We start from the raw sequence: 10,690 nt of genomic DNA, 5'->3' as shown, positions 1-10,690 counted from the left end.
GGCTGGCGTGGGGCAGCCCCAGGGCGCGGCCGTGGCAAGCGCGGGGGGGACAGGAGGGGCAGAGGCTGTTGACTGTACACAGCCTCCGCCCTCCCTGTCCCCTGTCCCTGTCACCCATCGCCGGGCACAGCCAGTTCCCCCCAGCCCCCACACCCATATAACCCCGGTGCCACCCCGCTGCCACCCCAGTGCTGGAGGGGACGCCATGGAAGTCACCGGGGGACCGCGGCTGGAGGAGGCGGAGCGGGAGAGCTTGCTGGGCTCTGTCCACGGCGTCTCAGGCCCCGGTACCGAGACGGGGACCTTGGTGGCCTTTGTGTCCCCGGCGTGGCGGCTGGGGAGGGGATGGGGGCCGGGGAGCCCCCTCGGAGGGACTGGGGGGTTGAGGGTGAGGGAGGTGGCGGTGGGCTGGGGCCCGGGGGCAGGGCGTTGGGAGGGCGATGATTTGGGGGTGACAGTGGCTTGTCCCCGCGCGTGTCCCCTGCAGTGGTGACAGCCACCCGCATGGCAGGGGCGGCCATGTACGAGCTGGTGCGGGTGGGCCACGCCGAGCTGGTCGGGGAGATCATCCGGCTGGAGGGGGACATGGCCACGCTCCAGGTCTACGAGGAGACCTGTATCCTGTGCCCGCCTGACTGCCCACCCCCGCCTGGCCCCTGCCCACCCCCGCCTGGCCCCTGCCCACCCCCGTGTCCCCTCCCCATCCCCCCGCCTTTCCCTGCCCTTCTCTGTGTCGCCCCCGTCCTGTCTTGTGCCCTTATCCCATTCTTCCTTCCCTGTCCCCTTGTCCCTCCTGCCACTCCTTTCCTCCCTGTCCCCTTCCTCCCCTGTCCCTCTCTTCCCTTGTCCTTGTTCTCCACTCCGGTCCCCCTGTCCTGTCCTTGCTATCCTCCGCTGTCCCCTGCCTGTCGCTGCCTCCTCCCATCCCATCGTGTCACCTCCCTGTCCCCCTCATCCTGCCTTGTCCCCCTTGTCCTGTTCCCTCCTTGTCCTCCCTGTCCCGCCCTCTGCCCCCTGTCCTCTCCTTGTCCCCCTCCTGTCCTGTCCCCCGATCCTGCCCTGTCCCCTCTTTGTTCCCCCATCTTGTCCTCTCCCCCCTGTCCTGTCCCTTCTTTGTCCCGCTCAGTTCCCCTGTCCCCTCCTGTCCCCTCCTTGTCCTGCCCTATCCCTGCCCCTCCCATCCCGCCCTGTCCCCTCCTTGTCCCCCGCTCCTGTCCCTGCGCCTCCGGTCCCCGTGTCCTCATCTCTCGGTGGCCTTTCCTGAGCCGGGGGGCGCAGCCGGGGTGCGGGTCGGGGACCCGGTGCTGCGCACGGGGAAGCCGCTGTCGGTGGAGCTGGGACCCGGGATCCTGGGATCCATTTTCGATGGGATCCAGCGGCCGCTGCGGGACATCGCGGAGCTGACTCGCAGCATCTACATCCCGCGGGGCACCAACGTCCCCTCCCTGCCTCGCCACCTCTCCTGGGACTTTGTCCCCAGCAAGAACATCCGGGTGCGTGTCCCCAGGGGCGCCCCGGGGGCACGGGGCGTGGGCACGGGGGCGTGGGGGCAAGGGGACATCCCTGCTCCCTGTTGGGGTCCTGCATCACCAAGGCCACCCCTCACCAAGCTGGGATGTGGGGACATGGGGACACTGCTTCTCCCAGCGTCCTGTCCCCTTTGGGGTCCCACATCCTCACAGCCAGCCCTGGGCAGCTTGAGACACGGGGACAGGGGGACAGAGGGACTTGGGGCTGTGGGGACAGGGACAGGGGGGCATGGGGACAGCCCTGCTCCCATCTGTCCCTGTCGGGGTCCAGCATCTTCGTGGCCACCCCTTGCCAGGTTGGCAGCCACGTCACCGGAGGTGACATCTATGGGATAGTGGCCGAGAACTCTCTGATCCAGCACAAGATCATGGTGCCACCTCGCAGCCGGGGCACTGTCACCTACATCGCACCCCCTGGGCACTACAGCGTCTCGGTACGGGCGGGTGGTGACAGCTGAGAGCGGGTCGTGTACCCTGTCCCTGCCTGTCCCTCCTGTCCTTCCTGTCCCACTCAGTTCCCCTGTCCCCTCCTGTCCCCTCAATCTGTCCTGTCTCCTCCTTCTCCCGCCCTGCCCCTGTCCCCCCATCTTTCCTTGTCCTCTTGTCCCTCCCCATGCCCCTGTCCTGCCCTTCCTTTCCCCTCCTGTCCCCCGCCCCTGTTCCCCACTCCGGTCCCCCTGCCCCGTCCTTGCCATCCTCCGCTGTCCCCTCCCTGTCCCAGCCTCCCCACCTTGTCGCTGCCTCCTCCCATCCCATCGTGTCCCCTCCCTGCCCTCCTCATCCTGCCTTGTCCTCCTTGTTCTGTCCCCTCCTTGTTCGCCCTGTCCAACCCTCTGCCCCCGTTCTGTCCTCTCCTTGTCCCCCGACCCTGCACTATCCCCCATCTGCTGTCCCCCTCCCACCCGTATTCTCTGCCCTGTCCCCCGCTCTTGTCCCCGTGTCCCCGGTCCGCGTGTCCCCGTCTCTCGATGGCCTTTCCCGAGCGCGGGGGCACAGCCGGGACGCGGGTCGGGCCCCGGTGCGGCCCGCGGGGAAGCCGCTGTCGGTGGAGCTGGGACCCGGGATCCTGGGACCCATTTTCGATGGGATCCAGCGGCCGCTGCGGGACAATCCTGTCCGGTCATGTCCCCCAGGACGTGGTGCTGGAGCTGGACTTCCAAGGCAGCACCGAGAAGCTGCAGATGCTGCAGGTGTGGCCGGTGCGACAAACGCGGCCGGTGGCCGAGAAGCTGCCCGCGAACCACCCCCTGCTGACCGGGCAGAGGGTGCTGGACGCCCTCTTCCCGTAGGGACCGGGACCGGGACCGGGATGGAGATGGGGACAAGGATGGGGACAGTGAGGGGGATGGAGATGAGGACTGGGGACAGGGAGAGGGGACAGGGCTGGGGCTGGGGAAGGGAATGGAGTCAGGGATGGGGACAGGGATGGGGGAGAGGGGACAAGGGTGGGGTTGGGGATGGGCACAGGGATAGGGATGGGGAAGGGAATGGAGTCAGGGATGGGGGAGAGGGGACAAGGGTGGGGATGGGGATGGGCACAGGGATAGGGATGGGGAAGGGAATGGAGTCAGGGATGGGGGAGAGGGGACAGGGGTGGGGATGGGGATGGGCACAGGGATAGGGATGGGGAAGGGAATGGAGTCAGGGATGGGGGAGAGGGGACAGGGGTGGGGATGGGGATGGGCACAGGGATAAGGATGGGGAAGGGAATGGAGTCAGGGGTGGGGACAGGACTTCCATGGAGTTGCAGGGGGTGGTGTGGGGGCACCACGCCCCATGGGCAGCCACTCCCTGTGTGCTCCTGTCCCCAGCTGTGTCCAGGGTGGCACCACAGCCATCCCAGGAGCCTTTGGCTGTGGCAAGACTGTCATCTCCCAGGCCCTCTCCAAGTACTCCAACAGCGACGTCATTGTCTACGTCGGCTGCGGCGAGCGCGGCAATGAGATGTCCGAGGTCCTGAGGGACTTCCCCGAGGTGGGCATGGGGCACTGGGGGCACAGGGGGCACAGGGGGCTGGGGAGCTGGGCACTGTGGGCTTTGTGACCAGGTGGTGATGGTGATGCCACCCCCAGCTCACCATGGAGGTGGATGGCAGGACAGAGAGCATCATGAAGCGCACGACCCTGGTGGCCAACACCTCCAACATGCCAGTGGCTGCCCGGGAGGCCTCCATCTACACTGGTGGGTGAGGGGGCACTGGGGTGGGGGTGGGGTGGGTGAGGGTCTGTGGGCATGGGAGAGGGTCCTTGGGCATGGGTAAGGGTCCTCGGACATGTGAGGGTCCATGGCATGGGGGAGGGTCCTGGGCACTTGTGCCCCTGTGTGGCACACGCCCCCAGCCCCGTGCCCAGGTGGGTGAGCAGGCAGGCAGGCGAGAGCTGACCGGAGCACGTTCCCGGCGCACGAGGGGCACACACCGAGCCGTGGCCTTGCCGCGGCGGTGCCAACCTCGTGCCACCCTGGCAGGCATCACGCTGTCCGAGTACTTCCGGGACATGGGGCACCACGTCAGCATGATGGCAGACTCCACCTCGCGCTGGGCAGAGGCCCTGAGGGAGATCTCAGGGCGCTTGGCCGAGATGCCAGCAGGTTAGGACGCCCCCCCCCCAGCTTCTGGAGTGGGCACCCCTCGAAGCCCTCTTCCTGGGGTGCCCCGTGGTGATGCCAGGCTGCCCACAGACAGTGGCTACCCTGCCTACCTGGGTGCCCGCCTGGCCTCCTTCTACGAGCGCGCAGGGCGGGCACGGTGCCTGGGGTCCCCCACCCGCGAGGGCAGCGTCAGCATTGTTGGAGCGTGAGTGGGGGGGCACCCCCCAGCCCTGGCCATCCCCATGCCCAGCAGTTCTCCCTCCCTGTGCCAGTTGTGCCCTCGGCACTCTCCATGTCCCTTGGCCGCATTCACATCTCTTGGTGGTCCCCAGCGACGTCTCTGCCCCCAGCCCAGCTCTGTCCTCTGGCCCACATCCCTCATGCCACCCTCAATGCCACATCCCTCATGCCACCCCCAGTGCCATGTCCCACATGCTCATCCTCATCTCCATCCCATGCCCATCCCACCCTCAGTCCCATGTTCATATCCCACAGCTCCCATCCTCTTCCTCATTTCCCTCTCCACTGCTGTCTCCATCACCATCCTCATCTCCACCCTTGCCCCCAAGCCCATCTGCAGTGCCACCTCCATCCTCATCCTTGCCCCCAGCACCAGCAGTGTTCCCATCCCTATTCCACCTCCATCCTTGTCCCCATTCCCATCTCCACTTACACACCCACTCTGTATCTCCAGCCCCATCCCTCTCCCTTACCCCAAACCCCCTCCCCATCCTTATGTCCCACATCCCATCCCTGTCCCCATCCTTATCTTCATTCCCATCTCATCTCCAGTGTATCCCCTCCGGGAGGAGACTTCTCTGACCCTGTCACCTCGGCCACGCTGGGCATTGTGCAGGTGAGCAGAGTCCCCTCCTGCCCCCTGGCCGCGTCCCCGCCCGGGCGAGCAGGGTTCCGTGCCGTGCCGTGCGGGGCTGAGCGGGGTCCCCGCAGGTGTTCTGGGGGCTGGACAAGAAGCTGGCGCAGCGCAAGCACTTCCCCTCGCTCAACTGGCTGATCAGCTACAGCCGCTACCTGCGGGCGCTGGAGCCGCACTACGAGCGGCTGCACCCCGAGCTCCCCGCGCTCCGCAGCCGCGCCCGCAGCATCCTGCAGGAGGAGGAGGAGCTGGCAGAGATCGTGCAGCTGGTGGGGAAGGTCCGGACGGAGCGCTGGGGGGAGGAGAGGGTCGGCCCCGGGGGGGTGGCAAGTGGAATAGAGATAGAGGTGGAGATGGGATGAGGGATACGGGAGGTAGGGTGGGATGGGGATGAGATGGGGATAGGATGGGATGGGGATGGAGGTGGAGATGGAGATGGAGGTGGGATGCAGGATATGGGACGCAGGATGGGATGGAGGTGGGCTGCAGGATATGGGATAGGAGCATGGGATGAGCATCAGGATGCTGTGGGAGATCCGGAATGGGATCAGCTTGAGGAAGGAGCCAGGGGCTGGGAGTGGTGGCCATGGGCTGGGGATGAGAGCTGCGGGATCAGGGCGGGGGGCGTGGGCAGGGCTGCTCCAGAGCCATCCCTCCGCAGGCATCGCTGGCTGAGGCCGACAAGGTGACCCTGGAGGTGGCCAAGCTGCTCAAGGATGACTTCCTGCAGCAGAATGGTTACTCCTCCTACGACAGGTACCCCCCGAGGCCACCTCAGCCCCCCCAGGGCCACCATAGTCCCCACCAGGCCACCACAGCCCCTGGGGCCTCCTGCAGCCCTGAGCCAAGCCCCTGCCCCCCCCAGGTTCTGTCCCTTCTACAAGACCGTGGGGATGCTGCACAACTTGGTCACCTTCTACGAGCTGGCGCGGCACGCCGTGGAGGCCACCGGCAGCGGCGAGCGCCGCCTCACCTGGGCCACCATCAGGGACAACCTGGGGGACATCCTCTACAAGCTCAGCGCCATGAAGTTCAAGGTGGGGCCATGGGGGGGCGGGGGGCGTGGAGAGGTGGGGACCCCCAGGGTGACATCACCACAAGCTGGGTGCCATGAAGGTCATGGTGGGGCCGTGGTGGGGCGGGGTGAGGACCCCCATAGGGACCCCCAGGGTGATGTCACCACAGGCTGGGTGCCATGAAGGGCAAGGTGGGGCTAAGGCAGGGACCTCCACAGGGGTGCAGGGACCCCCACAGGGGCATAGGGACCCCCAGGGTGATGTCCTCATGTTCCCTCCCTGTCCCCAGGACCCGGTGAGGGACGGCGAGGCCAACATCACCGCGGCCTTCGCGCAGCTCAACGAGGAGATGCAGTTGGCCTTCCGCAACCTGGAGGATTGAGGGGGGGGGCAGGGCAGGATGTGGGGTCCCCAAGGGTCACCCCAACCCCCCCCAATAAAGGTGGTGGCCCTGAGCTCCGGGTGTGGCTTCCCCGCGGTCATCAGGAGCCTCCGATGGAGGCACCAGAGCCTGGGGGGGGTCCTTTGGGTGGGTGTGGAGGTGACAACGACCCCCTGGGTGGGACCTGGAGGGGGCAGTGGCATTCCAGGTGGGACACAGAGGTGACAATGAGTCACCCGGGGGTGACAGTGGCTCCTTCGGTGGCACAATGCCACCCTGAGTGGGGCGTGGAGGTGGCAAGGAGGACAGAGGAGGTGACGCCACTGCCAGTGGCTGGCTGCGCCCGGGGGGGGGGGCACACATCAGTGCCACTGCTCCCCCCCCGGGGCTGCCACTTCTGGAGTGGCACCACGGGCACCGCTGCCACCATCTGCAGCCAGAGTCGGGGTCCCCCCCGCTGCCAGCCGCCCTGCGGGGGCCGTGCCAGGCTGGTGGCACACAGTGAGTGGCACCGCGGGGGGGTGTGCTGCGGGGGCTGCATGACAGCGACCCTGGCACCTACGGCTGCCTCCTGCTGGCACCAGGGCGACTGCGCCCGCGGGGAGGTGGCATCGCGCCTCGGTGAGACACCGCCCTGGCACCGGGGCTGCTGGGTGCCACTCAGTTGGGCACTGCCGGGACAGGGGGTGCCGCCCACCCTGGCATTGGGTCAGTAGGTGCCCCCTGCTTGGCACTGCTGCTGTGGGGTGACACGGGGGGGTGACACGGGGGGATGGCACGGGGGGGTGACACGGGGGGGATGACACGGGAGGGTTGACACGGAGGGGCGACACGGGGGGGGTGAGGTGACACGGGTGTCCCTACCCTGGTGTCCCCAGTGCCTCCCTGTTCTTTGTGTCCTGTTCTCGGTGTCCCTGCCCGCCCTGACCCCGGTGTCCCGGGTGACTTCCAGTGTCCCCCCCGGGACTGGTGCCACCTGCTGTCCGCAGGGGACCCGGGGGGCATCCTGGCCGTGTCGTGTGTCACCTCCTCCCCCCCGGCCGCCCCCCAGCGGTGCCACCTCGGGGGGCGGGGACAGCCGCGGGGACCAGCGTTTGTCGCTGTCAGCAGGCAGCTGGTGGCAGCGCCCAGAGCCTTCCCTGCTTTGTGTCCCCAACAATGGCACTGCCACGAGCCCGTGACAGAGACCCCCCCGGGGGCCTGGCCCCAGCCCCGGAGCGCAGAGGGACAGAGGGACATGGGGCAGGCGGCTGGCGGGCGCTGAAGGCGGGTGAGTGGCCGCGGGTGAGGCTGTCCCCAGGGTCCCCACCTGCCTCCCAGAGGTGCCCCCCATGCCCCCAGAGGTGCCAGCCCAGGGCACGCCCATGTCCCTGAGGTGCCACCCTGGCTTCCAGGGACCACCCCCTGCAGATGTCCCCGCGGCTGTCCCTTGGAAATGCCACCCGCGGGTTCCCCTGTCCCCAGCGATGTCCCCGTGGGGGTCCCCTGGAGGTGTCCCCCCCTTGTCCCCAGCGATGTCCCAGTAAGTGTCCCCAGTATCCTCAGGAGGTGCCACCCCCGGGTCCCCCACGCCCCCAGCGATGTCCCCAGGAGATGCCACCCCCGGGTCCCTCCTGTCTCCAGCGACGTCCCCATGGGTGTCCCCAGTATCCTCAGGAGATGCCACCCTGGGTCTCCCTCATGTCCCCGCGGTGTCCCCATGTCCCCCTCCCACAGGAGATGCCACCAGGCGGGGGGCTGCTGTGCGGGGCCACAGGGCTGTCCCTGCTGCTGGCCGCCACTGTCACCCGCTCCTGGGTACAGCGCCGGGCACCGGGGGGCCCTGCCAGCCTCGGGCTGTGGCACGTGTGCCTGGGGGGGCAGTGCCACCCCCACCCTAGCACCCCAGGTAAGCGCTGGTGCCACTAGGTGGGACCGGGCACCGCGGCGCTGAGCTGGATCCGGGCTGGGCTGCTTCAGCTCGGGGGGGAGAGGGGGAAGACCCCTCCTGGGTCTGAGCGGTGCTGCTTAAACTGGGGAGGGGTCCCTGCTGCTTAAACTGGGGGGGAGTCCCTGCTGGTTATACTGAGGGGGGTGTCCCTGCTGGTTAAACTGGGGAGGGGTCCCTGCTGCTTAAACTGGGGAGGGGTCCCTGCTGCTTAAACTGGGGGGGTCCCTGCTGGTTATACTGAGGGGGGTCCCTGCTGGTTAAGCTGTGGGGGTCCCTGCTGGTTAAACTGGGGAGGGGTCCCTGCTGCTTAAACTGGGGAGGGGTCCCTGCTGCTTAAACTGGGGGGGTCCCTGCTGGTTATACTGAGGGGGGTCCCTGCTGGTTAAGCTGTGGGGGGTCCCTGCTGGTTATACTGGGGGGGGGTCCCTGCTGGTTATACTGGGGAGGGGTCCCTGCTGGTTATACTGAGGGGGGGTCCCTGCTGGTTAAACTGGGGGGGGGTCCCTGCTGCTTAAACTGGGGGGGAGTCCCTGCTGGTTAAGCTGTGGGGGGTCCCTGCTGCTTAAAGTGGGGAGGGGTCCCTGCTGGTTATAATGAGGGGGGGTCCCTGCTGGTTATACTGGGGGGGGTTCCCTGCTGGTTATACTGAGGGGGGGGTCCCTGCTGGTTATACTGGGGGGGGGGTCCCTGCTGGTTATAATGAGGGGGGGTCCCTGCTGGTTAAGCTGTGGGGGGTCCCTGCTGGTTATACTGGGGGGGGTCCCTGCTTTGTCGATCTGTGTCTGGTCCTTGCTGGTCAGACTGGAGGGGGGGACTGTCCCGGGAGGGGTGTCCTGTGTCCCCTCAGTGTCCCCAGCCCCTGTCGCTGTCCCCCCCCAGCCCTCTGGGAGGCCACCCAGGTGCTGATGCTGCTCTCGGTCCTCGCCGCCGCCGCCGGCCTCGCCCTGGGCATCTCCGTGGTGCTCGGCGGTGCCCGGCGGGTGCGTGCCCGCATGGCTGGTGCCAGCCTGCTGCTGGCTGGTACGTGGGCACGGGCTGGGGGGGACGGGCTGGGGCGCACGGGCATCGGGGACTGTGCCAAGGAGGGGTCAAGGCTGAGCTGTGTCAATCACTGCTGTACCAATCGCCATGGCACCGAGCTGTGCCCAGTCTCATTGAGCTGTGCCAGTCACCACTGCACTGAGCTGTGCCCAGTCTCATTGAGCTGTGCCAGTCACCACTGCACTGAGCTGTGCCCAGTCTCATTGAGCTGTGCCAGTCACCACTGCACTGAGCTGTGCCCAGTCTCATTGAGCTGTGCCAGTCACCACTGCACTGAGCTGTACCTGGTCTCTGCCAGCCTGGCCGGTGCTGCTGAGCTGTGCCCTCTGCCCACAGGTCTGCTGGCCCTGCTGGGGCTGTCAGTGTACACAGCTGGCACCCTGAGCCTCCTGGGGCCTGCCCATCCTGCCTGGCACTTCTCCTGGTCCTACATCCTGGGCTGGGTCGCCGTCGTCCTCACCACCTCTGCAGGTACTGGCACCCACCGGGGCCTGGCACTGCTGCACCAGTCACTCCCGTGCTGAGCTGTGCCAGTCTCTGCAGGGCTGAGCTGCGCCAGGCCATGCGTGATGGATAGCCCTGAACTGGGGGCAGCAGGGATGCCCCCACCAAGCCCCCCTGCCCACAGCTTCCTCTTTCCCCCCAGGGCTTTTCCACCTCTGTGCTGCTGCCAAGGACCTGTCCCCAGAGAGCTCCGAAGTGGAGGGCACCTGAGGTGGGCACTGGGACCTTGGAGAGGGCACAGCAGCCCCCACAGCACCCCAGGGAGCTGTGCCAAGTTGTGTCCTGTCACTGCTGTGCCAAGTTGTGCCAGTCACTGCTGCACTGAGTTGTGCCAGTCCCTGGAGGGCTGAGCTGTGCCTGGTCTCTTCCCCCCATTCTTGCTGTGCCAATAAAATGCCATGCGCCCCCCCGCGGGTGCCAGGTGGCACTTGAGGACCTCAAATCCTTATTTGGGGGTGGGAGGGTAAGTTGGTGCCACCCTGCAGCCCCCCTGCCCCTGGGCTCGGGCAGGAACTGAGATGCTTGAGGGAGGGGAACAGACTGGGAAGGAGGCGAGGGGAGGGGCCCTGGGGGGGTCGGGGCCACAGACTGGGAGAGAGCTGAGGGTGCCCAGGAGGGACTGGGGAGGGTTCCATGGGGGGGAGGGTTGGGTTTCAACGGAGCCCCCCCCCATACGGGAGGCCTCCCTGCGCCCCTGCCGTTACCGGCCGGACCGGTCCGCCCCGCCCGGCTCCGCCCGGCGGCCCCACCCCCTCAGGCCCCTCCCCCTCCCGGTCCACCTCCCCCTTCACTTCCACCCCCCCTCCGGCGGCTCCGCCCCCC

At 67.5% G+C, this 10,690-nt stretch overlaps 1 protein-coding gene across 1 annotated transcript; it reads left to right on the top strand.

Moving 5' to 3' along the window:
* The first annotated feature begins 205 nt into the window (after positions 1 to 205).
* LOC104296801 (V-type proton ATPase catalytic subunit A) lies at positions 206 to 6,403 on the top strand. The gene is made up of 14 exons (XM_054179216.1): positions 206 to 287; positions 488 to 616; positions 1,279 to 1,493; positions 1,826 to 1,963; positions 2,663 to 2,814; positions 3,341 to 3,503; positions 3,602 to 3,710; positions 3,996 to 4,118; positions 4,209 to 4,323; positions 4,911 to 4,974; positions 5,070 to 5,273; positions 5,657 to 5,751; positions 5,861 to 6,032; positions 6,301 to 6,403. Exons 1-14 carry the CDS (start codon positions 206 to 208, stop codon positions 6,391 to 6,393), a joined length of 1,854 nt encoding a protein of 617 aa, XP_054035191.1. The 3' UTR covers positions 6,394 to 6,403.
* Positions 6,404 to 10,690: the final 4,287 nt, after the last annotated feature.

Source organism: Dryobates pubescens, assembly GCF_014839835.1.
Source record: "Dryobates pubescens isolate bDryPub1 chromosome 41 unlocalized genomic scaffold, bDryPub1.pri SUPER_41_unloc_2, whole genome shotgun sequence".
In the NCBI taxonomy this organism is placed as follows: Eukaryota; Metazoa; Chordata; class Aves; order Piciformes; family Picidae; genus Dryobates; species Dryobates pubescens.
Note: the sequence above shows the minus strand (reverse complement) of the source record. Positions and strands in the feature narration are given on the sequence as shown.